Genomic DNA, 25,629 nt, shown 5'->3' with positions numbered 1-25,629 from the left:
AATATGAACTCATGATTTTCAACAACTAGAGATATAAACCTATCAATGCAAATGTGCAGAAAGATACTTACATTGACACATACAAACATATTCCCTAACCTTGAGGGGTCTGGGAGCCTCAACATCCCAGCAGCACACTCTTTCTTAGTAAATAACCAAGGGTCCTTATTACCAGACTCTAGCTGGCCATTACCACCTTGCTAGGACACCCAGGAACAAGTGGGAAGACATTCAAAACATCCCTAGTTCATCATCATCAGACTGCATCTTCTCAAGAGCAAACAGAAAGGAAGAAATTATCATTGTGAGGCTACCTCATGAAGATTTTATTTACCCTAAGACCTTAGAAAGAAAACACTTCGCTTCTCATTATACTAGTAAATGTAAGCCTGGCAGTTTTAGTCTAAGAGTTTTTCCCTGCACTTGGCATTTTAAATGTTATCAAAGACTTTAATTGCCCTCTCTTTTCAAATCTAGGAGTATTACTCTAAGTAACAAACAAGCACAGCGTGGCTCGGAGCCACAGCCTCAGAACTGCCCCCCTGGGGAAACTGGCTGCTTGCAGCCCAAGAATGCAACTCTAGCTCAGATCATCTTGGAGCCCATCTTGGGCACTGGCCTTTAGAACTCATGGCAAACCCTGAGAGGTAGGAAACCTGCGCTGCCCTGAGTAGATCTGATTATCAAAATGGAGTCCAAAAACACCAGGAGCTGGGTAATCAAATGGAGTAGTAATTAGGGGTTAGAAAATAAAGGCAGAGAGAGACCAGAACCTCTGAACTACTGTAACTAATAGTACAATGTAATCAATGTGTACAGTTTCCCAAAGTAACTTTTTGAGGCTAAGGTTCATTTCCCTTAATAAGTAGAATAATCTCATGGTCACAGTTCAGGTATGTCACACGTTCTAGGTCACAGCATTAAAAAATGGCCCCTACCAAAATATACCTCCCACTGTCCTCCCCAGCCCTGAAGATTCAGAATACTTTGAAGGAATGGCAGTGGCTAAAATACCACATTCTTTATACAAAAAGTAGATGATTTCTAAGCATGAATTTGACACAGTGAATTGTCAGCCTGAAACAAGGCAGAGGTAACTGATTTGGGGCGGGGAGGGGGTGGCGGTCACCAAAGGGAGACCCTAAAAGCACCTTCTCTGCTCCTTGAGCTGAACACAGCATCCCTACCTGTAGCGCCAGACATCCATCACCAACAGATCAGACAAACACAGCTTCATGGTCCAAGCATGTGGTGATTTTTATTAAGAATAACTTTGGTTCTAAGAATTCCACCCTCAAGTCTGTAATACTTTCCATTAAAAACAATTGTACAAGAGCAAATACAAAAAATATTAAATTATGAAAACAAACCATTAAGGCTCCCGTTATATATATTATATACACTCAAACAAGTCAAGATTTTTCGGAGTAGAAGAATAAAGTCAACTGTTTGCTGTAGCTTAGAAAGCAACGCTACTTTACTACCAGGAGACTATAAAACAGTGAACTATTTTAAGAAAACCATAGAGTGGAAAAATGGAGCCATTCTTTGTCAAAAAGTGGCTCAAAGCACAAAACTGCTCAGATGTTCACGAGTCCTAGGAGTTTGGACTGTACAGTATCAATGTGTGGAGCGGAGACGGGCGCCCTGAAGCTCAGGCCTGTGAGCCGAGCGGAGCAGACAACTTCGCAGAGCTCCTCTACCTGTACATTCCACTGTCCGGTCCCGAGACATCACTTCACACTATTTACAAGTCTTTTGGCCAGACTTTGTACTACTCACTACATGTCACTGTGCAGTCTGGTGAGTGCGATTGGGAGGGAAATGCTTTTATAATTTTTCTTCCCGGTGAAGAACGAATTCTAGGTGAATCGTGGCAACAGAAGCAGTCCTGCTACCGGGGCCTGTCAGCACCCTTGAGAATGTTATCAAGCAGCAGAACTGCTTCAAGGGCACAGGACTTAAGATCCAACATCCAGTCGGGTGAAAGGCTATGACCAGTCCTGAATCCTCACCTCGCAAATCTCATCATGAGTCCAGATGCACAAAGAAAGCATTCCAGTCAATGTGCTATCAGAATGTATTTTCAAGATGATCATTTAACAGACTTTCTTCCTGCAAAAGCTAGAAGGATGGAAAAATAGTTACCGTTCCATCCTTCGAAAACAAACTATCATAGAGCAACATTTTATCTTAACCATCTCATATTCTCTTCAGAGATATTTACTGAGGAGAAGTCAGGTGTGACTGACCTGTCCTCTAGCAGTATATTGTCATCGTGTTTACCTTTATCTAGTTCACATGAGGATTGAATATGAGCCTGTTGACTATGAAAACTAAAGCATTCTCATAGAAAGCTAATTTCTACAATGCTTATTAGGATTAAAAGCTCAGGATCCAGTTTCCTATGGAGCCTTTAAAGGAAGTTTAAGACGACTCTTCGATGTGAGAGTGACTGGCCGAATCACCTCAATGGAAACACACAGAATCCTCCTCAATTCCTCCGATCACCTCATGTAGAATATATCCCTGCCCAGACCAGCAGTAAAAAAAAAAAAAAAAATGCACTCTGCATCAGGACTTTGCTGCTGGACTGGGACTTCACTTTGGACCGCGAACTGGCTAGCGTGCAAACGCCAGGCAGCCTCTTCCCTTCACCTCAGCACTTCCTGAGATGCAGTACAGTAGTCGTCACCACCAACAGAGCGGTGAGCAATCTTCCTTCACAAGAAAAAAAAAAAAAAAAAAAAAAAGCAAAGCAGTATGTGATCCTGAATCTGGTTTCCAAAACTTGGGATTCTAATGAAAATCAAAATGTACAAATGCTACCACCGACCTTTCAGCTCGGCCTCCTGGAGACCAGCCTACGTTTGTTTCACATTAAAATACCCAAAGAAGTCCTCCTTGCCCAGCTTCTCATGGGAGCTTTCCCCACTCTGTTCTCAAAGATCTGGACCCTCTACTTTTGACACTGAAGCTGCGTTACATGGACTCATTTTTCTTCTCTGAAGGATCGGGAGATTGTTTCATGTATAAAAGGACTAGCTCAGCAAGAAATTGAAAAAGCAAACAAAATTCTTACCAGTTATCAAAACAATAAATGGATTTATATGATGTGCCTTCTCTGAACTGGAATAATCACTGTGGAGCATTCTAGTATCAGAGAACCAAAAGGAATTAAAATAAGATCAAGATTTATGTGGGGTTTTTTTTCCTATCTTTTACATATATTTGTTTCCGAATTTTTATGTATTTTTTTCCTCCAAATTTTTAAAACTTCTCACCCTCTTCCTGAATCTTAATGCCGACTAACGTTAACATCTGTGCTCAACATTAACATTGTCAGGTGTCGATCTAACACAGGTGAAAGCATAACCAAACAAGAAAATTCTAGATTCGCAAAAGGAAATTTACAAATACTGGATGTAACAGATCAAACACCTTCCTATGTGATTTAAATGATCAGATAACTAAAGGAAGAAACAAAACACATTTTCTTTAGATTTAAAAGAAAAAAGGCTCTGTGCCCCGTTAAACCTGGACTGGAAGAAAAACCAGGTAGTGCAACTCTCAAGAATTTATTCCAATGTCCTCTTTCTGTTCTGCTTTGTGGTGTTTGTGTTTTTGTTTTATGTCTTATGAACACAGGTTCATTTATCCCAACTTAAGTGCTGGTCAACGTCCTTCGTTTGGTGAATAGGAATTGCAACCATCACAGATCATTTATCCGCCTAGATTGTAGGAAAATCAAAGCCAAATCTTTTTTAAAGTAACAATTCTCTGCTGGCTGGGGTTCTCTCCAGGGGCTCTGGCCCTGAGATTAAGTGTCGAGGAGGCGCCTGCTCACGGCTTCCCCACGGAGTGAGTGGGTGTGGCGCATGTGTGGTCTCTTGTCGCCAGGGCCTAGGACTCCTGCACTTGTGCCACTTCTTGGCCTGTTCTTCTGAGATTTCCTTTAACCTTCACAAACTCGGGGGCATTTTCTTGTTCTTCTTGCAATTTCTGCTTCTCAAGTTCTTGCTAAATGAAATTCAGAAACAGGAAAATTATTCACATACTGAGAGGCTTTGCAAATATTCCTCCTCTTTCCAAAGTCCCTAACACCTTCTACTTCCCAGTGGGAGAAAGTTTCCCCTGGTCTTCACCTCACATGTATATAAAAGGGCATATGTGTACAGGCCCTGGAGTCATCCTGTGCAGGAACAGCAGCTCCCTGGCTGGTACTACCAGCAATGCCAGAGATGATGAGAACCCAACATCAAGGCTAACCAAACAAGATCCTGAGACCAGGGCACAGTTGACTCTGCATGTAATCTCAGTGAAGTTCAAGTTCACTCGACTGCTTGTGCTCCCAATGCTCCGTTGTGAGTTCAGTGATATTTCCCAGTCTGGGCTTTGCCTCCTGAATCTAGGTCCTCAGCAGAATCTTTGTCTTTACTTTGAATGTATTTTAGCCCCTTTGCTAACACTGTGGCTCATATTTTCCTTTTGTGCAAAAAAACATTTACATCGCCTATGTCTGGCAAATTCGGCTTGTTCCAATATCCTTATTTCTCAGGACAAAAATAATAACATTTGAGATGAGTCAAACACAGACAAATACTGCATGATCTCTCTCATAGGTAGACTCTAAAGATAACCACTAAAACTGTAAAGGAGAGTAAAGTGGTGGCTTCCAGGGGCTGGGGAAATGGGAGAGAGATTGTTTAAGGGTATGTACTTACAACCAGTAGCTATATAAGTCCTGGAGACCTGATACACACAGTACAGTTTTGTTGGCTGCAATCAACAAAACTCTACTATGAACATTCAACTTGCTAAGTGACGGGATCTCAACTGTTGCCAGCACCACAAGAAAGGGTATCTATGTGATGTGATAGAGGGGCTAGCTAAGCTTCAGGGGCAGACATACCACAACATAAATGTGCCAATTCAACATGCTGCATGCCTTAAACTTATACAATACTTGATATATATGTCAAATATAACTCATTAAAGGAAAAAGACAATCTTCATCCCCAGTACTCTCACCTGTTCCAGCTTCTGCTGCCGTTTTAATAGTTCTATTTCCAAGTCAGATTTCTTCTTCTGTGCTTCTTCTTCTTTCTGTTTTATTACTTGATCTCGTTTTCTCTTTTCCATCACCTTCTGCAGTTCCGGCTTGTTCTGAGGGGCAAGACCCCTGCAAAAAATAACAAAAAGATAACAACAAAACCTAAAAAAAAGGGGGGGTTTAATCTAATGGACACATCCTTCATAAACAGAAACTTAATTTAAGGTGTCAGCCACGGAATATGAGCCTACCAAGTTAACATTACTATGATGCCTGCTACCAGTTAGTCAATACTGGAGGTATGAGAAATTCAAACACGAAAAAAAGGGCAAGAACAACTTCCAGGAGTTAGCAAAATCCACTCACTCAATAAAAATGTATTAAGCACCCACTATGTGCCAGATACTAGCCTATGCAAAGGTTTAGAGTGGGGAAGGTTGGAATAGCATGCTCATTCAATCACTCATTCAATCACGATCACTCATGATGATGAAGACAATGGAGATAGCGGAGATGGAGAAGATAAAGATGGTGGAGATGGCAGAGAAGACAGAGATGAGGGATGCCAGGGTAGCTTAGCAGTTGAGCGTCTGCCTTTGGCTCAGGGTGTGATCCCAGAGTTCTGGGATCGAGTCCCACATAGGGCTGCCTGCGTGGAGCCTGCTTCTCCCTCTGCCAGGGTCTCGTCTATCTCTCATGAATAAATAAATAAAATCTTAAAAAAAAAAAAAAAAGACAGAGATGAAGACAATGGAGATAGTGAAGAAGATAATGATAGAGATGGAGATGGTGATGATAGAGATGCCCAGAATATGAGGTGCCTCCACTTGAAGTTTTAGGGAAAGCTTCCCAAGATGGAGCCCCTGATCCCATGTACTAAAAGCAGCCTAAAGATAGGCCAGCACAGAAATTTAAACAGCAAAATGGCACTGGACCCTTCCAAAATTCTCAACTTTGTCAGAGGGTTCTTGAATATCTCCAGAGATGTCTAAAATGTCATCAATCCTGGGGATGTGTGGCAGCAGGGAACTCTGATCCCATCACCCCCAGGGCTCCTCACTATGGAACCACTTCAGATGTGTCGTTTTCTACTGATGGATGGAAACCAGGTTACAGGAAGTTCTACATTTCTAAGAGATAAATTAGGCTGCCATCTCTTTAGATGGGAGAAACAAAACCAAAACTTAGACCATTCTCTACTACCCCTCCACCCAAAATGTCTGAGGTAAGTCAAGGGCATTTCCTTAGATGGAATGTCTATGTTTAACCATTAGCAAGGACACTCCTTGTCTCAGTTTTCTACCATTTCCTTAAGACTTCTGTAGGACAGGCTTTCAAGGTGCTCGCTCAGCCAGCCTCTCTTGTCTTCCCTTTCTCTGTAGCAAGTCTCCACTAGCTTGTAAGTCATCTCAACTTGATATTAACATTTAGTAAGAACATTTAAAATGAAAATGAAACCACAAAACAGGAAGAACACTGTCAATTTCAGGCAGCACATGGTGTAAGTGATGGTGCGGGTGTTTACTCTCATGCTTCCACACACGTGCACACTTGACCTGACAGTGACTCAGGCTTTTCTGGGCAGCAACAAAAGGCCCTGCTGAATCCACCCAGAACTGAGATGAACCCGAGCACCTTCCCATGCACCTCCTGGTCCTGTTGATGGTGATTGCTAGTCTGTTAAATCAGGAATGTATACCTGGGTGGTTGTTCTCTACACTATGTCAATCAACCAATGGGTCTCAGCATCTAGGAGTCATCTAAGAAACTGTTAAATAATTACTAAAGTGTGTGCTCTGGTTGTAGAAACTTAACAACACACTCATCTCAGAGTCTTTCAGGTACACACTACCACATTTACAAATGAATTCTTAATTTCACACTGCTTCATTTATTTAACTACAGTTTTTAAAAATTCTGGCATCTCTCCTATCTACATTTTTTTCAAATCAGAAAATTTTCAAAATTGTTGTTTACAGAGTAAAGATCAGTATATTCCATCGATAAAAGATAGTCAAAATAACATATGGCTCCACTTTGCCAATTTTCACTAGAACTTTTGATAAAAAAGAAAAGTATTAAAATTCAGCCAAAAAAAGCAGCAAAAGACATGTGTAACTTTTATAATTTATAGTTTGTTTTGCAGTTATTAAGATCTTATAATATCTACAGAAGTATGGACAGATGATTCTGGAAATTAAATATGTGCAAAAAAATATTATGTGCTTATGGTACTTTGCTCACAGCAAATGTAGGAAAACTTGTTTGTAGATAATCTGAGTAAAGACCCACTCAGTTTCAGGACTATTAAAAAGCCTCAGTGTGATACCACAGACAGAATTAAGGGATTTAAATTTTAGGATTGAGAATTTAGCTATCTGCGTAATTTAAATTTCAAACATTTTCCTTTCCCTTTATTTTACTGACAAAATTAACCTCAATGGTTATTAAATTCTTCTGGATTATGCAAAGGCTGTTGAACAAACTTTGATGTATGAACACTAAGCTGACATTCTGTTGCAGCCTATGAATGGGTTTAACTAATATCCAGTATTCATTTTCTAGTCAAAGATTTTACACAATGGTGGCAGTAAGACAAAATATTTAGTCACAGAAGGCTCAGGAAAATGGTGCTTATCTGATAAATGTTCTGCACTTACAGCAGTCAAAAGTCATACAAATTTAGTTAATATTTTATCACAGCAGATCACTTCACTTTCTGGGCTGAATGGAAAAAGTCAAGCTTTGCCCATATGATTATGAGTTGAAAACTGGATCAGATTGCAGAAAGCGTGCCCAAAGACGGAAATGAGCCTCTCCAAATCTCATAAAGACTACAATGTCATTCTGTGCTTGGTTAACAGTTGATTTGCTTTAATCAATTCTGACATATATAATTAATAAGTAGTTTCAATTCCTTTATGACTGACAGGTGCTCAAGTCCTGGTGGCTTTGAACCAATCAACACCAGCAGTTATTTCTGAGTCTTTCAGTGGCCATGACATGACAGAAGGCCAAGACAATTTTTAAATTACTATGTGCTCTAGGGGTATCTGCGTGGTGCAGTTGGTCAAGCATCTGACTCTTAGTTTCAGCTCAAATTGTGGTCTCAGGGTCATGAGATCGAAACCTGTGTCAGGATCCCCACTCAGCACAGAATCTGAAGTTTCTTTCTCCCTCTCCCTCTGCCCCGCCCCCGCCCCCAATAATTCCCTCAATAATTTCCCTCCTCCCCAAAATAAATAAATTAGAAAAATTAGTATGTGCTTTTTACAAAAAAATTGGTTAGGAAACATAAATATATGTGAAATAAGGAGTAAAAGCACACCCAAACTATTCCTGTTAAACCAATCTTGGGAGTACCACTTACATTGTATTCTTCTATGTGGACAGAACTGTATAAGGTACACCGTGGTGGCCCTTGTCCCACAATGCTTCCTGTTCCTACACCCAGAGATAACTAAGAGTTTGGTCTGTGCTCTTCCATACTTTCTATAGCCTTACAGAGCTCTTCCTCATTCTTCCCAACATCTGCCCAAGATACCACAGTACAGAAATGCCATAATTTTCCACTCCCTTGACAGACATTTAGGCTGTTTTCAATTGTCCCCTATTAAAGGCAATGAGGCAATGACCTTCCTTGCATGTGTATACTTATTACGCTCCTATGTAAGTATTTCTGTTGGCTAGATTCACAGAAGTAGAACTGCTGAATACATCCAGGGGTGGAATGAAGGGGTCTACACTCACTCTACCTCCATCCCAGATGCAGAAAGCCTATGGAGCCAGAGGCAAGGGCGGGTGCAAACCCTAACAGAACAAACCCCCTACCCACCCAGCCAAACATCTCCTGGCCTAATCTTGTTCTTAGGGTGAAGGGGGAGGGCTGCCTTTGGATTTCAAGCCCTTGACCTTTAATCTTGGAATCTCCTGGTATGGCTTGTCTTTTTTTTTTTTTTTTAATATTTCATTTATTTATTCATGAGAGACACGGAGAGGGAGAGAGAAAGGCAGAGGCACAGGCAGAGGAAAAACTGATTGAAGGATTTCTTTCTTTTTTGTTTTTTAAAGATTTATTTATTCATGAGAGACAGAGAGAGAGAGAGAGAGGCAGAGACACAGGCAGAGGGAGAAGCAGGCTCCATGCAGAGGGCCCGATGTGGGACTCTATCCAGGTCTCCAGGATCAGGCCCTGAGCTGAAGGCGGCACTAAACCGCTGAGCCACTGGGGCTGCCCTGGCCTGTCTTATCTACATTTTTGGCTTGAGCCATGTCTACCTACATGGCTTATAAAAGCAAACATTTGTAATTCAACTTCCTGTTATTTTTTTCCATGTGGTACAGCAACAAGTATTTATTGAAGAACTCTATGACTAGCAAAGCATGTAAAATGATCAACTAAAAGCATAGAGAACTGGAAACCACTGACTGGAAGGTAAAGTCAAATAATTTAGGGATTTTAGGGATATGTTTAAGTGACTGGATATTCTATATTTGTGGCCAAAAGTACACTTAGTAGAGAAAACAGAACCTCTCTAGGTTATATGAGAAATATCTCTATTTAAGAGACCTCTTGAACACCCATCTGTCAACTACGAAAAATAATGCCTCTTGAAATGATGCCATTGTAACACATACAGAACCTGAGAACCTGACCAAGGGTCCTCAGAATCAGACAAAATGGCAGACTGTCACCAGTTTAAAATTTAAAGATTTTTAATCTGAAACTCAGCTAGGTCTGAGGATGCGAAGTAGAGGAGCAGAATTAGATCCTTGAAAGGGTATAGGTTTCAGAGCTAAAATACTTAGAAGTAAAAGTAGTGATGCTGCTTTTATCTTGATTTCTAAAATGTAACCTGAAAAACTCTGAACCACCTGCTCCAGGGCTGTGAGCCATATTTGTGCATATGCAAAGGTGCAGGGCTTCACAGAACACCTGTTGCATGCTGATCTCACTGCTGTCTCCACTCTTTTCTCTTTTTTTCCCAATAATATTACTTGCCTTATCTATATGAACTGCCTTTAATTCCATGTTTATTCTGAGTTTTCTCTTATTTACAGATCAAATAAGGGTGACCCCACGATAATACACGCTGGGTTACTGGAAAGATCACTGGGTAAGATAAAATACGGGAAGGCCCTTGACTAATTGTAGGAAAGTAAGCAGACTTTTGTTACGATCTGAACCGGTAATCAAGTATAATTATCCTGTATAACCAAACACACATATTATCCATGTGAAACTTCCTGTCATTTGGCACAAAAATTTAGGAAAAAAAAAAAAAAAACCAAAGTCCCTAGCAAGTACATGATGGAAGGTGAATAAAGAGAAGAAACCGCTGGAGAGGTTTCTCACAAACCAGTTGTAATTTCTAATGAGAGGACCCCCACCAAACTACGATTTTTATCTTGAAAAACCTGGAAACATAGGATGAGATACATTCATTTTATTTGGAAACCTGCCTTACTGCCTTCCCCCTCCACCCCTCTTGATGTACTTCAAAAGCCATACCAGCGCCCCTCAGAGGAAAAGAGGGAGAAGCAATGGGGATTTCCTGAAGATGCTCCCTGAGAACAGACCATGGATGGCAGAGTCATCTGTTTGTTATATTTATTATACACCAGTCATCTTAGTAGGACTTTGGACCTGTTATTCTTTAAGTTTTAGAAGAAGGATCTTTTTTATTCCCCACTTTATAAATGAAGCCACATCTCAGGAAGGCGGATCTTGTCCAAGGTCATAAAGGTAGCTCAAGTCAAATGGCAAACCAGGATCTGGAGGATTTCCCTCTAACCTCAAAGCGACATCCTCTCTACACTGTGGTACTCAAGGGAACAGACTGATCTCCCAGATTACTTGAGCTGGGCCTGGCTAGAGTCACCGTGTGAACAAGGACAAGGGACCTCAGGCCAGAGAACATCAGGCAGAAGGGAGGTCCATTTTCACAAAAGTGTGTATTCTAGAAAATCTAGCAACAGATTCTCTACTTTCTAGAGATATATAACCCAGGGTGCTAAATACATTTCTGTGGAATAATTTGTAGCCTCTAATTCAGAGAACAGTTGTTCTGCCAATGTTGGTTTTACCTTTGCCTCTATTCTGACTTGGAGCCTTTATTCATAAATAGAACAGAAAAACAAACCAACCCTTGTTTGAGAGAAAATGTCCCTCAGAGATCAATGGAGTCCCCTATTCCCGTTTTACAGATAAAGGAACTGAGGTCCAAGAAGGAAAGTAGTTAGTGCTGACTGCTCTTCTTTTGGAGCATATCAAACTTGTGATCTTCGTATCAAAATGCAGGCATCATTTCCCAGACAAGACTGCCTCCAAATTCTGTGGCCTACTTAGGAATGTACATATTCTTGTTTTGCTTTGAGCATGATGATACCAAATCTGTATTTTTTTTTCCTTCTATGTGACAAAGACAGTTAGAAGCTAAGCACTTATTCAGAATGGATCAAACTTGCATTCAATTTCATCAGCATGAATCCAATGGCATACTAGTACATGCTGGTAACAAAAAGAAGGTAGTAAGTCACATTCCCAGGCTGGAGGAAGGGCGATTGACAATGAATGCCTCAGCAGGAGTTACAAATTCTGGCAGGGGTACATGAGGGAAGGAGGACTGCCCCTTCACAACCTCTTTATATTTTTTTGTTTTTAAATTAGGCCTTCTGTCTAAAACATGACCCTCTGCTTACCTTGGTCTACATATCCTTCAGTTCAATGGTTAGCTAACTAGGGCTTGCTTGGCAAAGAGTGAGGGGATGACTGACCTGTGGTCCCACAATTCAGATCGACAATTTCATTGTGAAGGTCTGAGAATAGCTCTACAGGAAGCTTAATAGGTTTTGGACAATGTAAGTAATTTTGTGTCCTAATACATAAAAAGTACCTTTGTATCTTCAGCTCGCCTAGTCAATTGGCCCTGCCCAAAATCACTTAAAAAGCAGACTACGTCAACCCAACATCCAAACATTTTTGTCATTTTTATGACACATGTAGAGCTGACAAATGGTCTACAAAGAAGATAAAAGGCAAATGTTTTCTTCCCTTTAAAAAAATTAACAATAAAAATGATCATAGTAATAATTTTAATGTTACTTAAAAAAAAAAGAAAGGGTTCTTGTCTATTATTAAGTTGATGTAGTTCTAGAGACTTCTTGCCACTCACAAAGGCTAAAGCAGGCAGTATTACATGTGATTCCTACATTTCCCCAAACGTAAGGAGCAAATTCAGAGTTTTTACGAATCCAAGAAATAATGTATTTCTCTTCAACTTAGGATATTATCTTTTATCCTTAATCAATCCCCTTCCATCCAAATTCTACAATATATGTCCATCTGAGAAGGCGACAGAGTCCTGTAGATCATGGAGTAAGAGTGGTAGTGGCAGCTACGCAGATGACCTTATTACATGGAGGGATGCCCTGGGTCAGACTAGAAGGAATAAGACAGCCTTAAATATAGTCAAGAAAAGAATTAAAAAAAAAATCTCTGAAGTCAAAGTCCCCAAAGTCAAACTTTGCTTGAGAAACCACTATAATACCTTTTTTGATTCATGAGAAGTTCTCTGTGAAGATCCTGATGGTTGCGGGACGTTTTGACAGGATTGACTAGTTTCTGAGGCCTAATTAGCTCAGGATTGTCATCTTCTATGTAGTCTGGCTCGGCCATGATGTTTCTTGGGATGAGATATGTATCCTTAAGGTCGGTATCCTCAGATGGGCCGTCTGAAATACAAAGGGGAGATAATCTATAAGCTCTTCTGCTGAAACATCCTGTGTAACACACTTGCCCTCAAAACAAATCTGGCCAACATGTTATCCTTGTGGGCCCACTTGGCTGCTTCATGGAAAAATATGTGAAGTTTTGTGAAAGCCATGGGAAGAAGAATGGCTTTGTTGTTTTGGGTTGCCCGTGATTAAAGCAGAGGGGTCCCATAATCTGACTCTGGTCACAACTACTCACACCTTGAGGAATTTCAGGTCACATAGGATGCTTCCCACCAACACGTCTCAAGTCCAACTTAACCCCATAACAAGCAACACCCTGGCCACCTGACTGAAGTGCTTCATTGCTTTCCACCGCCCCAAATGATTATGCACTGACAATGTACAGACACCTGATATCCATCAACATCAGGAGGTTTCTGGAACACAGAGCCCTCTGTTCCTTATGCTGCCACCGGCCGGGGTCTCCTCTCCCCTCTCATGAGCACCCTGTTCACATCTTCTCAGGTCCCTCCTCAAATGTCACCTCCTCAAAGAGGTCTGACCTCTTACCACCACACTTAAACCTGCAATCCCAACCCCCGCTCTTCCCTGCTTTGCCAATACTACAGATTTTGCTTGTTACTAGCTCTCAAAGCAAATGCTTCTGGGGGCAGTGGTTTGGTCTTACCCCCTGCCACACACACACACACACACACACACACACACACACACACACGCCCTAGAAAAGTTCCAGGAAGGAAGGAAGTTCCAGAGAGGAAGAAGGGAGGATGCCTTGTATTGAAAGCCTATCCACACAAGTTTTTTAGTAAGGAGGACAAGCAGTCACTGGAGTACAGAAGAAGAAAAATTGATGTAATGCCTAGGCAGAGACATACACAGCCTTTCCGGTTTCAGATTCCAGACCAGTACGGTGAAATGAACAGATGATAATCCCTAGGGTCCCTTCCTCCATGTTCAATTTGAGCTGCTCATCCTAGGATTCAAGTGTACATGACCTCCCCAATAAGAGATGCTCCTGAACAGCAGGACACATACCCCTGTAGCTATCCGGGGGCAGTGTGCAGCACAAGGTGAGTGCTCCATGAACATATGTGATCCTTAATGAGACATAAGAACACACTCAGTGAGGGCAAGAGCTGGGAGCAAGAAGGCTAATGGGCATCCTGCTGGAAGTAGCCCACAGATCCATCAGGCAGGCATCCCATTGCTGTAGACTCCTAGGTTCTTCTCTTGATGATGACCTCAATCCTGTTCCCTTGCCCTCAAAACAAATCTGGCCAATATTTCAAGATAACTAATGTGGCATTTTCTGCTTCCCTGTTCCTGCATGATGATTTTATTTCCCAAACCAAAAAGGAGATGCAGAGCCAGACTAAGGCAGAGTATTTGACATTGGGCCTTTCCTTGGAAGTCCAGAGAACATGCTTACTAATCCTTTGGTCAGCTTTATGACCTTAAATGAAACAGTGATCACAGAACAGGGGAAGTTTGGGAGGAAGATGTGCATGTGAATGGGCTCACACCCAATACTGCCACCTTGCCCCACCTCCCCTGGGACAGCAAGATAATCATCACCTACATGCCTTCCCAGTCCAGCAGTGGTGGTGATGTACTTTCGTCATGAAATGCACCGACACAGGGTAACCACATGTTTCTGTCTATTCTCCCCAAGAACTAGAACCACTTCTTTTGTAGTTTTAAATCCCCGAGTTCAGCAATGTGCCTGGTACATGGTAGAAGGTGAATAAATGCTGAACCAAATAAAATCTGGTCTAAACTGAAAAAGTAGAGAGGTCCTCCAGAAATAAGCTCCTTAACGGAAGACAAGCTCCATCTTTATTTCTGCCCATGACATCAACCCACCGAGCAAACATCTAAGTAACTGTGTGCTTATTTATATGCTCACAGACTAAAGGAGGAGAAAACACATGGTATGTTTCCATGGACTCTGGACAAGGGGTGGGGGGTAGACAGTGGAAAGAATAAAGAGGTGTTTTCAACTAAAAATTTTAAAACAAAAACAAAAAATGGGTTCAGTGGTACTCAGCTACAAACAGGAGTTTTGCTTTCAAAGTCATTAAAGATGTCTTCCTGAACTATCCCAAAACACCATTGTACTCTTCCACATCCAAAGGGAAATGCGTTCCAAGTGGCAGCCAACAACTACTCAGAGCCAGTACCTAACCTAGCAACACATACAACATGCCACATCTGATCCTAGCAACAACCCAACGAGGAAAAGAATTAGAATCTTTGCTTTGCAGACAATAAAATGTAGAAACAAACATTAAATAACTTGTTTATACTAATAATTACTAGTAAGGTAAAGAACTAAAATGAATGCCCGCTGGTCTCAAAACTCATGCTCTATCATATTTGCTATTTTTATAACGAATCTTTTGAAGATTATGTGAAAATAAAGAGGTTAAAAATCCAAAGAATAAATAAATCAACTAAAATAGCAACATTGCAGATGTGTTATTCATTTATATATTTTAGGTTCAACAGCATAATTGAGGCTCAAAATTACTAAACATTGAGACATATATAACAAATTACACCAAGTGTTCCTTGAACACTATTTGCATTGATCTTTTATTTTATTTATTTTTTAAAAGATTTTTATTTATTTATTCATGAAAGAGAGAGAGAGAGAGAGACAGACAGACAGACAGGCAGAGGGAGAAGCAGGCTCCATGCAGGGAGCCTGACGTGGGACTCAATCTTGGGTCTCCAGGATCATGCCCTGGGCTAAAGGCAGCACTAAACCGCTGAGCCACCCGGGCTGCCCATGCATTGATCTTTTAAATAAGAACGCCTGGGATCCCTGGGTGGCGCAGCAGTTTGGCGCCTGCCTTTGGCCCAGGGTGCGATCCTGGAGACCCGGGATTGAATCCCACGTCAGGCTCCCGGTGCATGGAGTCTGCTTCTCCCTCTGCCTATGTCTCTGCCTCTCTCTCTCTCTCTCTCTCTCTCTCTGTGTGACTATCATAAATAAATAAAAATTAAAAAAAAAAATAAATCTTTAAAAAAAAAAATAATGAGAACGCCTACCACCTTCAATGATTGGAGAAACACAAACCTTGCAAATGGCGAATTAGTGAACCAATCACAGCCGGCCTGCCTTTAATGCACTGCCCCACACAAAATTGTGCTCCTTGGATGAAATGTGAAATGCACCATACACACCTCTGTGCAGTCCCAGTTGTCTTTAAAAACCAACAGTAGTTTCATTCTCATTAATCAGTAGATAAGAAGGCCTAAAGGATTCCATAAAAGAATCTGTTTCTCTGCTCTAAACCATGGGTAACCTCCATGACACCAAATCAAAACAGATTACAGCCTCCTAAGGTATTACATACAGGAGGGTGAGCCCTGTGGACTTGTGGAAAAACAGCACTCCACAGAGAGGGAAGAGCTCATGCCCAGGCCATGAGGTAGGAGTGTGCCTGGTGAGTACAAGAAGAAGCAAAGAAGCCAGTGAGGCTGGAGGCAAGGGAATGTCGGTGAGGATACAGAGGTAACAGCTGAGGGAGGGAATGGGGGTGGAAGGGCCAGATGTTGTGGGAGCATGAGGGCCACCGTGAGGACTGCTGGCCTTTACTCAGGAGATAGTGGAAAAGCCATTCAGGGTTTGAAGCAGAAAAGTGACAAGATCTGACTCCTATTTTTAAAAGACTACTCTAGTTACAGAATTTAGAATAGCAGCAGCAGGCAGGGAAAGAACTAGGCAGGAAGCTATCTCCATGATGAGGGTGACAGATGGTTTAGACCAGGGTGCTTGCAGCACAGGTGGGAGGACAGACGGTCAGGATAGACTCTGATAAGAAAGCCTCCGGGACTTCCTGGAGGACTGGATATGAAGTGTGAAAGGCACAGGAGAATCAAGGGTGACTCCGAGGTTCCTGGCCTGAGCAACAAGGAGGTCAGTCCGTGCTCTCAGGCAGGGAGGCCGTGAGGGGAGCTGGACAGGAGATGAGCCCAGGAATCCCGTTTGGGAGACACAGAATTTGAGGTACTTGCTGGACAGACATCCAAGCGGTGACAGCAAGGCTGTGAAGGCAGTCAGAACTCAACCCCTGGGTGATTCTTTCCTTTGTCTCACTAATCTGACCTCCACGGTTTCTCACTTCAGCCATCCCCGCCTTGCCAGCCCCCATCCTCTGCCCCTCCATTCACCTGTTCTCACTAGCAGAGGCAACATAACTCACCCTATCTCTCCTGTCAGCACCGGGGTACAGGCATCATCTTGGTCCCTGGTGCCAAGACTCAGAGAACTTCCAGTGTGCAGAATGAAAAGGCTTCAGTTCTGAATCTAGAAAACAAGTTCCAGCTTGGAAACTTTTCTGATTCCTCTTTAGATTTAGTATCTGGGAAGTGCTCTTCTCCCAGAGGACCAGTGTAGGAAGGTGGTAGCGTGTCTCGTACTGGACTCAAGCAGACACCCTTGCAGGTGGAGGAAGGGGTGTGCAGGAGGAGTTCTGCTGCAGGCGAAGGTGCAAACACTTCCCTTCAAATTCTTTCCTCACTGACTGGCCCATCTTCACAACCGGGACTGGGACATGAGAGACGGAAGGCTCTCAGCCTGAGTCCAGTGTAGCTCTAAGGCTTCCTTATAGCCCCTCATGAAGTAGACCAGGCCGGAGTCTGGGCAAAGGTCACTTAGGAAGAAGGGGGTGAACTGGCAGGGAGCAACCTCTATAAAAGCTCCATCCAGTACTCGTGGCAGTGGCTGCGAAGGATCTGGATTCTGGTCATCTCTCAGTGACTTCCCCCCTGGAGCCAAGACCAACACGTGGAATCTACATTCTTATTCAACTTTCTTCCCTCTGCCAACCATCTTCCTCATCGCTACCAAGACTGGAAAATGCCATCCTGATCCTAAGGGAACTCTTCCATTCAGAGATCCTATCTTCCAATTGAGCTCTACTTAAACTAAAATAAACATGCACTGCTCCCCCAAATTTTCATTTCCCTGCATTCCTCACCGGCATGCCTTTGCTAGCACCATTCCTTCCAGCAGAGATGCTGATCCTCTTCCTACCCTATCCCAGAATTGCCACAAAGCCAAATCTCACTCATCCCTTCAGATCCAGATAAATGTCACATCTTCCACACTTTTCCTAATTCCCCAGTTGCGATTAAAGTCTCTGACTTCTCGGGGATCCCTGGGTGGCGCAGCGGTTTGGCGCCTGCCTTTGGCCCAGGGCGCGATCCTGGAGACCCGGGATCGAATCCCACGTCGGGCTCCCGGTACATGGAGCCTGCTTCTCCCTCTGCCTGTGTCTCTGCCTCTCTCTCTCTTTCTCTCTCTGTGTGACTATCATGAATAAATAAAAAAAAAATAAAATAACTAAAGTCTCTGACTTCTCAACAACAAAAGAATTTTCTGTTTCCTCTTCCTACTACTCACCAATCCCCAAACCTACTGTTCCAGCGATACAAATATATATCGTCAACTCTTCACTGCAAAGACCATATCTGTTCTATATTCACGTTCCTCAGACTCCCAGGACTGAGTCAATAAATGTTTAAATTAGGTAACAGAGTCCTGGGTTAACTCCCAGTAGAGGGAGCCCCTGAGCTGTCTGAAGTCCTAGCAACAAGGCCTTTGTACAGGGCTGAGAATGGAGTTGAGAAACCAGGTCTCCTCACGGAGAATCAGGCAATCCAGAAGCCTGACAGACAAAAAAGATGAGACAGAACTATCTGGAAGGAAAAGTACTTGGCATTTGGGTATTATTATTACTACATGAAACACTCTTCCAGAAATAAACATGAAGACATTTTTGTCATACTCCCCTGATCAGATAAAATTTTAAAAGTTACAAATCAGTTTAAGTTTCAAGTTGATAAGGGAAAACTAGTGCTGGCTCAGTGTAGGAGAAATAAAACTGGCTTGAAATCTTGAACAGAGCTTAACTTCCCTGACTCCCCGTTCGCCCATCTGTTAAACTGACTGTTGTAAGAACTGGCTGAAATGTAGATTTAAGTACTCTGTACAATCTCTGGCATGTCTGTGGGAGCTCAACAAATAGAAGCTATTATTAAATAAACTATGTGACCAACACCATGACAGAGTTTATTTAGAGGTCTGGGAAACCTGACATGCAAAACTTCACCTCTATAAGCCTTGTTTTCTTCAAAAACATAAGAGTTTGACTAAATGACCCACAGACCTCACTGATAAGAGTCAATGGTTCTAAGGCCCATTCAGGCTACAAATATCAAGAACCTTCTGAAAAGTATAAAAAGGTTGATCACACCTTCAAGGTGCTCCATGGAGTTCTGAATGGCTCAGAGTATAGGGAACAGCAAGAAACAGGCCTGACAGAGAAAAAAGGACCTTTTATACTGCTCTGAGACAAAGGGGGTTTGCTGAAATATTTTAAGAAGTTGAATAACAACACAGAATTGCATCTTAGATACTAAGTACATCTGAGGCAGATATTTGAAGCAAACCTAAAAACTCAGTCTTAGACCAGGAAGAGGCAGGGACACCTTCTAGTACCCAAAGGCATTAGACGAGAGCCTGGAGGACCTTTGAGGCCGCAGGCCCAAATGGCATACACTGAAAAACACCACCTGATGAGACTTCGGCCTTTAATTTCTGCAAATCAACAGAAGTCGTTACTAAACTCTGCTATTCCCGAGGTCAAGAAATCCCAACATTATAATGGATTTTGAATCCTTGCTTTTCATTGTTTTCCCTACCGGAGGTTGATTCTGGGCCCACTCCATGCCTACACCAGGCATCCTGTGTTGATTGCTTTCCAGAGGTAAATAACCATTCCCACAGAAAAATTATATAGATTAATAAAACAAGTATTTCTTGGATCATATTGCAGTTTCCTCTTCATACTATTTTGGACATTAGTAGTTCATCTGCATATAAGAAAGATAAAATTTAAAACCTAATCCTATGAGATTTAAACCTCAAATTTAGAGATTATACTAAGTTTTACGTTTACCTAAATATTTAATATCAAATTCTACCTAGAAGCACTAATAATTGAAGTCTTTTAAACAACACCTGAAACATGGCAATGAATGCAGGTGTCCTACAGGTTACAGCTATACTATAACCAGTCAAAGCAAAACAATTAAACTTCTGAATCGCTACAACTACTTCTGCCAAGTTAAAAGTAATTCCAAAGCATTTTTTGGGAGTGGCTGTTTCACAGGCTGGCTCTAACAAATTCTAGTGACCCTCTGACAAAACTCTGATAGAGCCAAGTCACTTCAGATTGCAGGCAGGCCAAGTCCAGGCCCAGGTCAGCTAAGGATGGAAAGCCTGCCCTCGGCACCCACTATTCCCAGAAGGGCAGCAGCTGTGAGAAGAACGTTGTGAAGCAGAGTGAGTTAAGGCAAGAATGGTTCCCCAACAGCCAAGGGTTTCACTGACAAACTCCTGACTAGCCTGGTCCTCAGGCGAACCTGCAAATTCATCAAGAACAGTGACAACTGGTACCCTAAGGCGTTAGGACAGCCCAAGGGGCCTTAGTGGCCACAAACCTAAACTAAGGCTTAGAAATGACAGCCAACCAGAGCCATCTGCACAAGCACAGAAGCATTACTTTTTCTGCTCTGCCCACTCCACTACTGTCGCCACTTCAAACTTGCAATAAATTGGCTGCAAGTATGCTGCTGTACAAATGCCAAACGGTGACGCCCTTGGGAAAATACCAAACTCATTTTCTCATCAGTTTTTTCATTCCCTAAAAATGTATTTTTATTTTTAAAAAAAGGCACATATTTTATATTTAGAACATGGGAAGGGAGGCAAGAAACATCGGGAAAACAGAACACAGGCCCTTATCAAAGCTAAGCAGGTCTGGCTGAGGTGAGACCAACCAGAAGGTGGCGACAGCTCCACGAATAACCAGGTGTTCATCATCAAAACCACAACCCAGAGAAGAGCAGGGATGCCTCACCCTGGCCCTCAGCACTGTGAGAAGTACAGGCTGAAAGCACAGAGATATGCCACGAAAGAAATCCGTTTGGGAATCCCTGTGCATCTGCCCTAGAAGGTGTACCTAAGTTTCTCCCCATATTTTAATCCTTGATGAGGCCCTATGAGGTGAGGGGTTATTACTCCCTATGGCCTACAAAGGGGGCTCAGACAGCTTCAAGAACATGGATTCCAGATCACATGAATAGGGTCTAAATTCCAGATTTCTCACTTACTGTGTGTCTTTGGACATGTCATCTCACTACTTTTTTTTTTTAAAAAAAAAGGCAGATTATCTCCTAGGGTTGTTAGGAAGAGTAAATGCAAAATGTATACCAAAGGTAGGGACTAGAAATCGCTAACCTTCAGTAGATGTCATCTTTTATTCGCACTGTCACTGGCAATAAATAATAATTAGTAATGATAACACTGTTATTTGCTGTACTGCATCACATGGCTACTAAAGAACAGGACTAGGATTTGACCTTGGGTCTGATTCCAAAAGGATGCTCTTTGGGCACTCCATTCTTCTGGACCGGGATAATGAATAGAGAGGGAAGAACGGAGTTTCACTTTAAAACAGGATGATTTTTCTCTCTTGAGAAGATTTTGGAAGCTTCCCTACCTAACATCATAGCTTTATAACACCAAACTGAAAACATCTTGCAGAAGCTATCACATTAAAGTGAGGACAGAAGGAAGTGAAAGACACATTTTCCTTAAAACACATAAAGGCTTTTATAAGTCATTCACAGCGTGGCTATTGACAGCTCCACATCAGAAGTGATCCAAATGTCCATTATCAGTAGTATCGATAAGTAAATTATGGTACACTGACAGTGGACTACTACACAGCAAGGGAATGAATGGACAATTGCAAGGCTGAATCTCACAAGCAGAATATTAAGCAAAGGAAGCCAGACACAAAAGAGTCCATACTGGATGATTCCATATATATAATGTTCAAAAACAGGCGAAACCAATCTTTGGTGTCAGATGTCAGGATAAAGGGTATCTTTGGAGTGGGCTAGGCTTAGAAAGGGATAAAGGGGGCTTCTGGGGTGCTGATAATGTTCTGCTTCCTGATATATGTTCTGGTTATACAGGCCTGTTCATTCCGAAAATTCACCAATTACTACAGCTTTTTGGCTTATGCCCTTCTCTGTATGTACAGTATACTGGGTTCAATGCAGTACATATTAAATTGCTATTAAAATTACTATCTAGGGGTCATTTGGTTGCTGCTATGTAATTAGAACTTTGTTATTTTATACTTTGTTCAGTCTATGAGACGTAATACAGTATATAATGGAAAAAGAGACCAGGTTTCAAGACCACCTATTCTGGATTAGAATCCTGGTTTTGTTGCTCATCAGTTATGTGATTTTATATAAATTACTTACTACATTTACAGAGTGGTTATAAGCATGAAAGAAAACCTATGGAAAACATCCACCGTACACCATACCTACCCTGCGGCAGCCACTCAATAAGTTAGACAGTTTAATAGTTCCAACAAATTAATTCATTAATCTACCCCTCCATTAACTAATGTTTGGTCAAAGTGAAATGAATGACCATACACTACACGTATACTAGTTCAGACAAAGTTTAATGGATAAACCCAATCTTGGTCTCTGCTCTGCTCACCTTTCCAATTTGGACTTACGTGACAGAGAGGGACATGGGGGGCCAGGGGGGCAGATATGAAAATGCCAGACAGATGAGGCCAAAGCACAGAGCAGAGCCCACAGCCTGAGTCTGCCAAGGCCCTGAAAATCCTGATAATTTCCCAATCTCTATGCTTCAGTCTTCTTATCAGCAAAACTGGGTGGTCATTTATCTCCCCTTTCTCAGTAGTCTGTTGCAAATAACTTTTCTGAGCACAGAGCAATCATATGTTGTTTTGTTTTGTAGATCAAAACATAACATACAAAAACAAAACATCTAGTTTGGCCTGATATGAAGGGTAAAACTCTTCAAACATCAAGACAACCTTACTAATAAAGTTCACAATTTTGCTTAATCTCCTGTGGCCTCAGATAAGACTTGAATTCTGCACATTCCCTCCTTCTACCTCCAGGGCAGATTCTAGAACTCCCTGGTGGCCTGCAGGACTACCCTACTTCTGTGAGGTGTAAATGATGGAGGGGGAGAAATGCTCCTCAGCTCTAGCCAACAGCAACACACATCTGAAAGGACAGGGACAACCAAGCAACTGGCATCACCACCAAGGGTACTGACATGCAGCACAGCTGCATACCACAGGGCATGTCAGAGCCTGCTGTGCTTCTGGTGCCGCATGTCCCAGCTACTTAGTCCTACCCAAAGCACGAGAGCACAGAATGGTTTCTCAACCAAACAAGTACAAGAAAACAGCTGGGCTTGAGTTCTAACCCAGAGATATTTTAACCTGAGAAGGGGGCCTCCTTATCAGCTGCTATCCACAGGGCTGACGTTCAGTCAGGGTTCAGTCTAGTGTTCTTTCAGGTTAAGAGGTCCTGTGCTCCAGCCCTCAGGTCTGTTCACAAGGACAGCGATCTGTGAGGCAGCCAAGGACTCACCAGTGGATCATTAACAGGTCCCAGAGAACAAATTCTGAGCAGCGATCACTTACTGCCTGCACAGCATGGTCCTATCGGCAAGGCATCCACACACAGGGCTTCTCCTCAGGGCTCTTAGGGCTCCTGGTTTCTTCTCTTGAGCCCCTCCCTGAAATTCAAGCTGTTGTCCGTCTCCTCCTTGATGTGAAAGCCAGTCCCTTGTACAATGCTCTCCTGGTTTTCCCTTACCTGTCTGCCCAAGCAGCCTCTTCCTTCCCACTCTCTCCCACTGTTCTCCAGGAATGAGTCCCTAAGCTCTCTAAACTCTTGCCTTTGGTCACCCCACGTGGCCTTGGCCTTTCTGCTACGTGAGCCATTTCTAGAGCATATGTAGACTGTTCCCTTCTCCCCAAGCTCCAGGTCACAAACTCCAAGTGCCAACTGGTACTTCACATCTGAAGCAACATGCTTGAAGTTGAGCTCAACCTTGCTGGCTCATTCACTGAGTGCCCGTTATGGACCAGATAAGGATAGAACACTGAACAGGACAGAGCAGGCCCCTTACATTCTAGTGGAAACCAACCCAGCCAAATTTACATTGAAATTACTGTTTTCCAACAGCAACAAAGAGGACACCACACACACCATTCTTCCAGTGTCAGAAATAACCCTGTTGCCTTCCCTCAACTTCCTTATTTCGCTATCAGCCAGGCATCTTTTAAATCAATGTTATCTCTGCAATGTCCTAGCCCTCAGCCTTGATGATTGAACATTCAGTGTTTCTTTCTCATAAGTAATTGAACATTCAGTGTTTCTTTCTCATACTAAATCCTTGAGACCATCACCCATTGCCGCTGCTTTAATCCTAGTCCACGCTTTTATCCCCTAGTCTCAGGATGGAGCGCCTGGCTCTTTAGAGCCTCTGCTCCCCCTGGTCACTCTTCCCTAATCCAGCTGCAGCCTAGCCAAATCCAATACACTGTTTAATCAGATCAAGAACCACCAAGCCAAGCATCACTGAGACACCAGGATAAAATTTTACTTTCTGCCTAGTTCTTAAGGTCCCTCAAACACCTTCGCAAACCTCTGGCTCCTACACTCCAGCTTTAACCCTCTACTCTGGCAAACAAATCCACACAAACCCATACATGTTCCCATCTCCACCTCTGTTCCCGATTTCCTCCCAGGTGGAATTCCCTCATCAAAGCCAATGAAAAGCCCAGGCACTTTGCAGAGACTCAGTTCTAAGCTCACCTCACCACAAATCTTCCCATACCAATTGCTCAAGAGCCATCTTCCTCTTGTCTGGACTGATGGAGACAATTCTGCTTGTCAGCCCCCTGTACCCATGAATCTGACACTTATCATGAGATAATTTTTCCTATATATCCATGTTGTCTCCCTTCAAGAACAGATGTTCACCCCTTTGGCAGGGAAGAGACTGACTGATTTATGTCATCCCCAGAGCTCTAGCACAATACCTCAAACAGAAGGCATGAGGAGGAGAAGCAGCACACAGTGACTACATGATGCAAAAGAACCAGGAGAAGGCAGGGGCCACTGGTCCCTTGTGCCTTTGCTGCAGACCATGGGGTCAGTGACAGATCTGGGTTCACTCTCTACCGTGTGCCCAGCACCATGCTTATGTCCACTCTACAAACATATACTGAATGACGGGAGCCAACACTGAAGGATTTGAGTGTCCAAATGAAGTAGCTCCTTTCATGATGCTTTTCCTGACTCCTCATGAGGGATCCTTCCCCTCTAGCCCAACAGGACATTGTTCATGTTCTTCTTAGGCTACTGAAGTCTACTCCTATTAAAACTATACTTGGGGGCACCTGGGTCAATCAGTTGGTTGAGTGTTTCCCTCTTGGTTTTGGCTCAGGTCAGGATTTCAGTGTCATGAGACTGAGCCCCATGTCAGGCTGAGCTCAGTGGAGAGTCTGCTTGAGATTCTGTCTCTCTCTCTCTCCCTGTGCCCCTCCCCCTGACTCACAAGCATATACACTTGCACTCTCCCTCTCGTTCTCAAATAAATCTTAAGGGAAAAAAAAACAACCCTATATTTGAAGTTTTCTTATCCATCACATCAAACACATAAAGGGAAAGCCTGACTCTTATTTCTCAACTCTGGAAACATCTCAGTGTGCTTTCCACATTCTCCATCCTCATTTGATTTTGAAGGAGCCCAGAACGAGTTATTGGCAAGTCTCTTCTCTTAATACAGATCAGTATGGGGAACCAAATGTCCATTTTTCTAACTCAGAAGATTACATTCCCTCTTGAACAAGATGACCCAACAAAACACTCACCAGAAGTCCATACATTAAATGCTGAGTCTT

General features: G+C 42.6%; 1 protein-coding gene across 5 annotated transcripts in view; it reads right to left on the bottom strand.

Moving 5' to 3' along the window:
* Window positions 1–1,232: 1,232 nt before the first annotated feature.
* FAM107B (family with sequence similarity 107 member B) overlaps window positions 1,233–25,629 on the bottom strand; it is a 70,709-nt gene continuing 46,312 nt past the window's right edge. For all 5 annotated transcript variants that reach the window (XM_077897143.1, XM_077897142.1, XM_077897145.1 and 2 more), the window contains exons 2-4: window positions 12,604–12,787; window positions 5,032–5,182; window positions 1,233–4,020 (exon numbers count right to left, since the gene is read on the bottom strand). In XM_077897143.1, the coding sequence (XP_077753269.1) occupies window positions 3,904–4,020; window positions 5,032–5,182; window positions 12,604–12,731 (396 nt within the window). In that variant the 5' untranslated portion in view covers window positions 12,732–12,787 and the 3' untranslated portion in view covers window positions 1,233–3,903. The remainder of the gene's footprint in view (window positions 4,021–5,031; window positions 5,183–12,603; window positions 12,788–25,629) is intronic.

Source organism: Canis aureus, chromosome 5 (assembly GCF_053574225.1).
Source record: "Canis aureus isolate CA01 chromosome 5, VMU_Caureus_v.1.0, whole genome shotgun sequence".
Lineage (NCBI taxonomy): Eukaryota > Metazoa > Chordata > Mammalia > Carnivora > Canidae > Canis > Canis aureus.
This window is presented reverse-complemented; position numbering and strand designations above follow the sequence as displayed.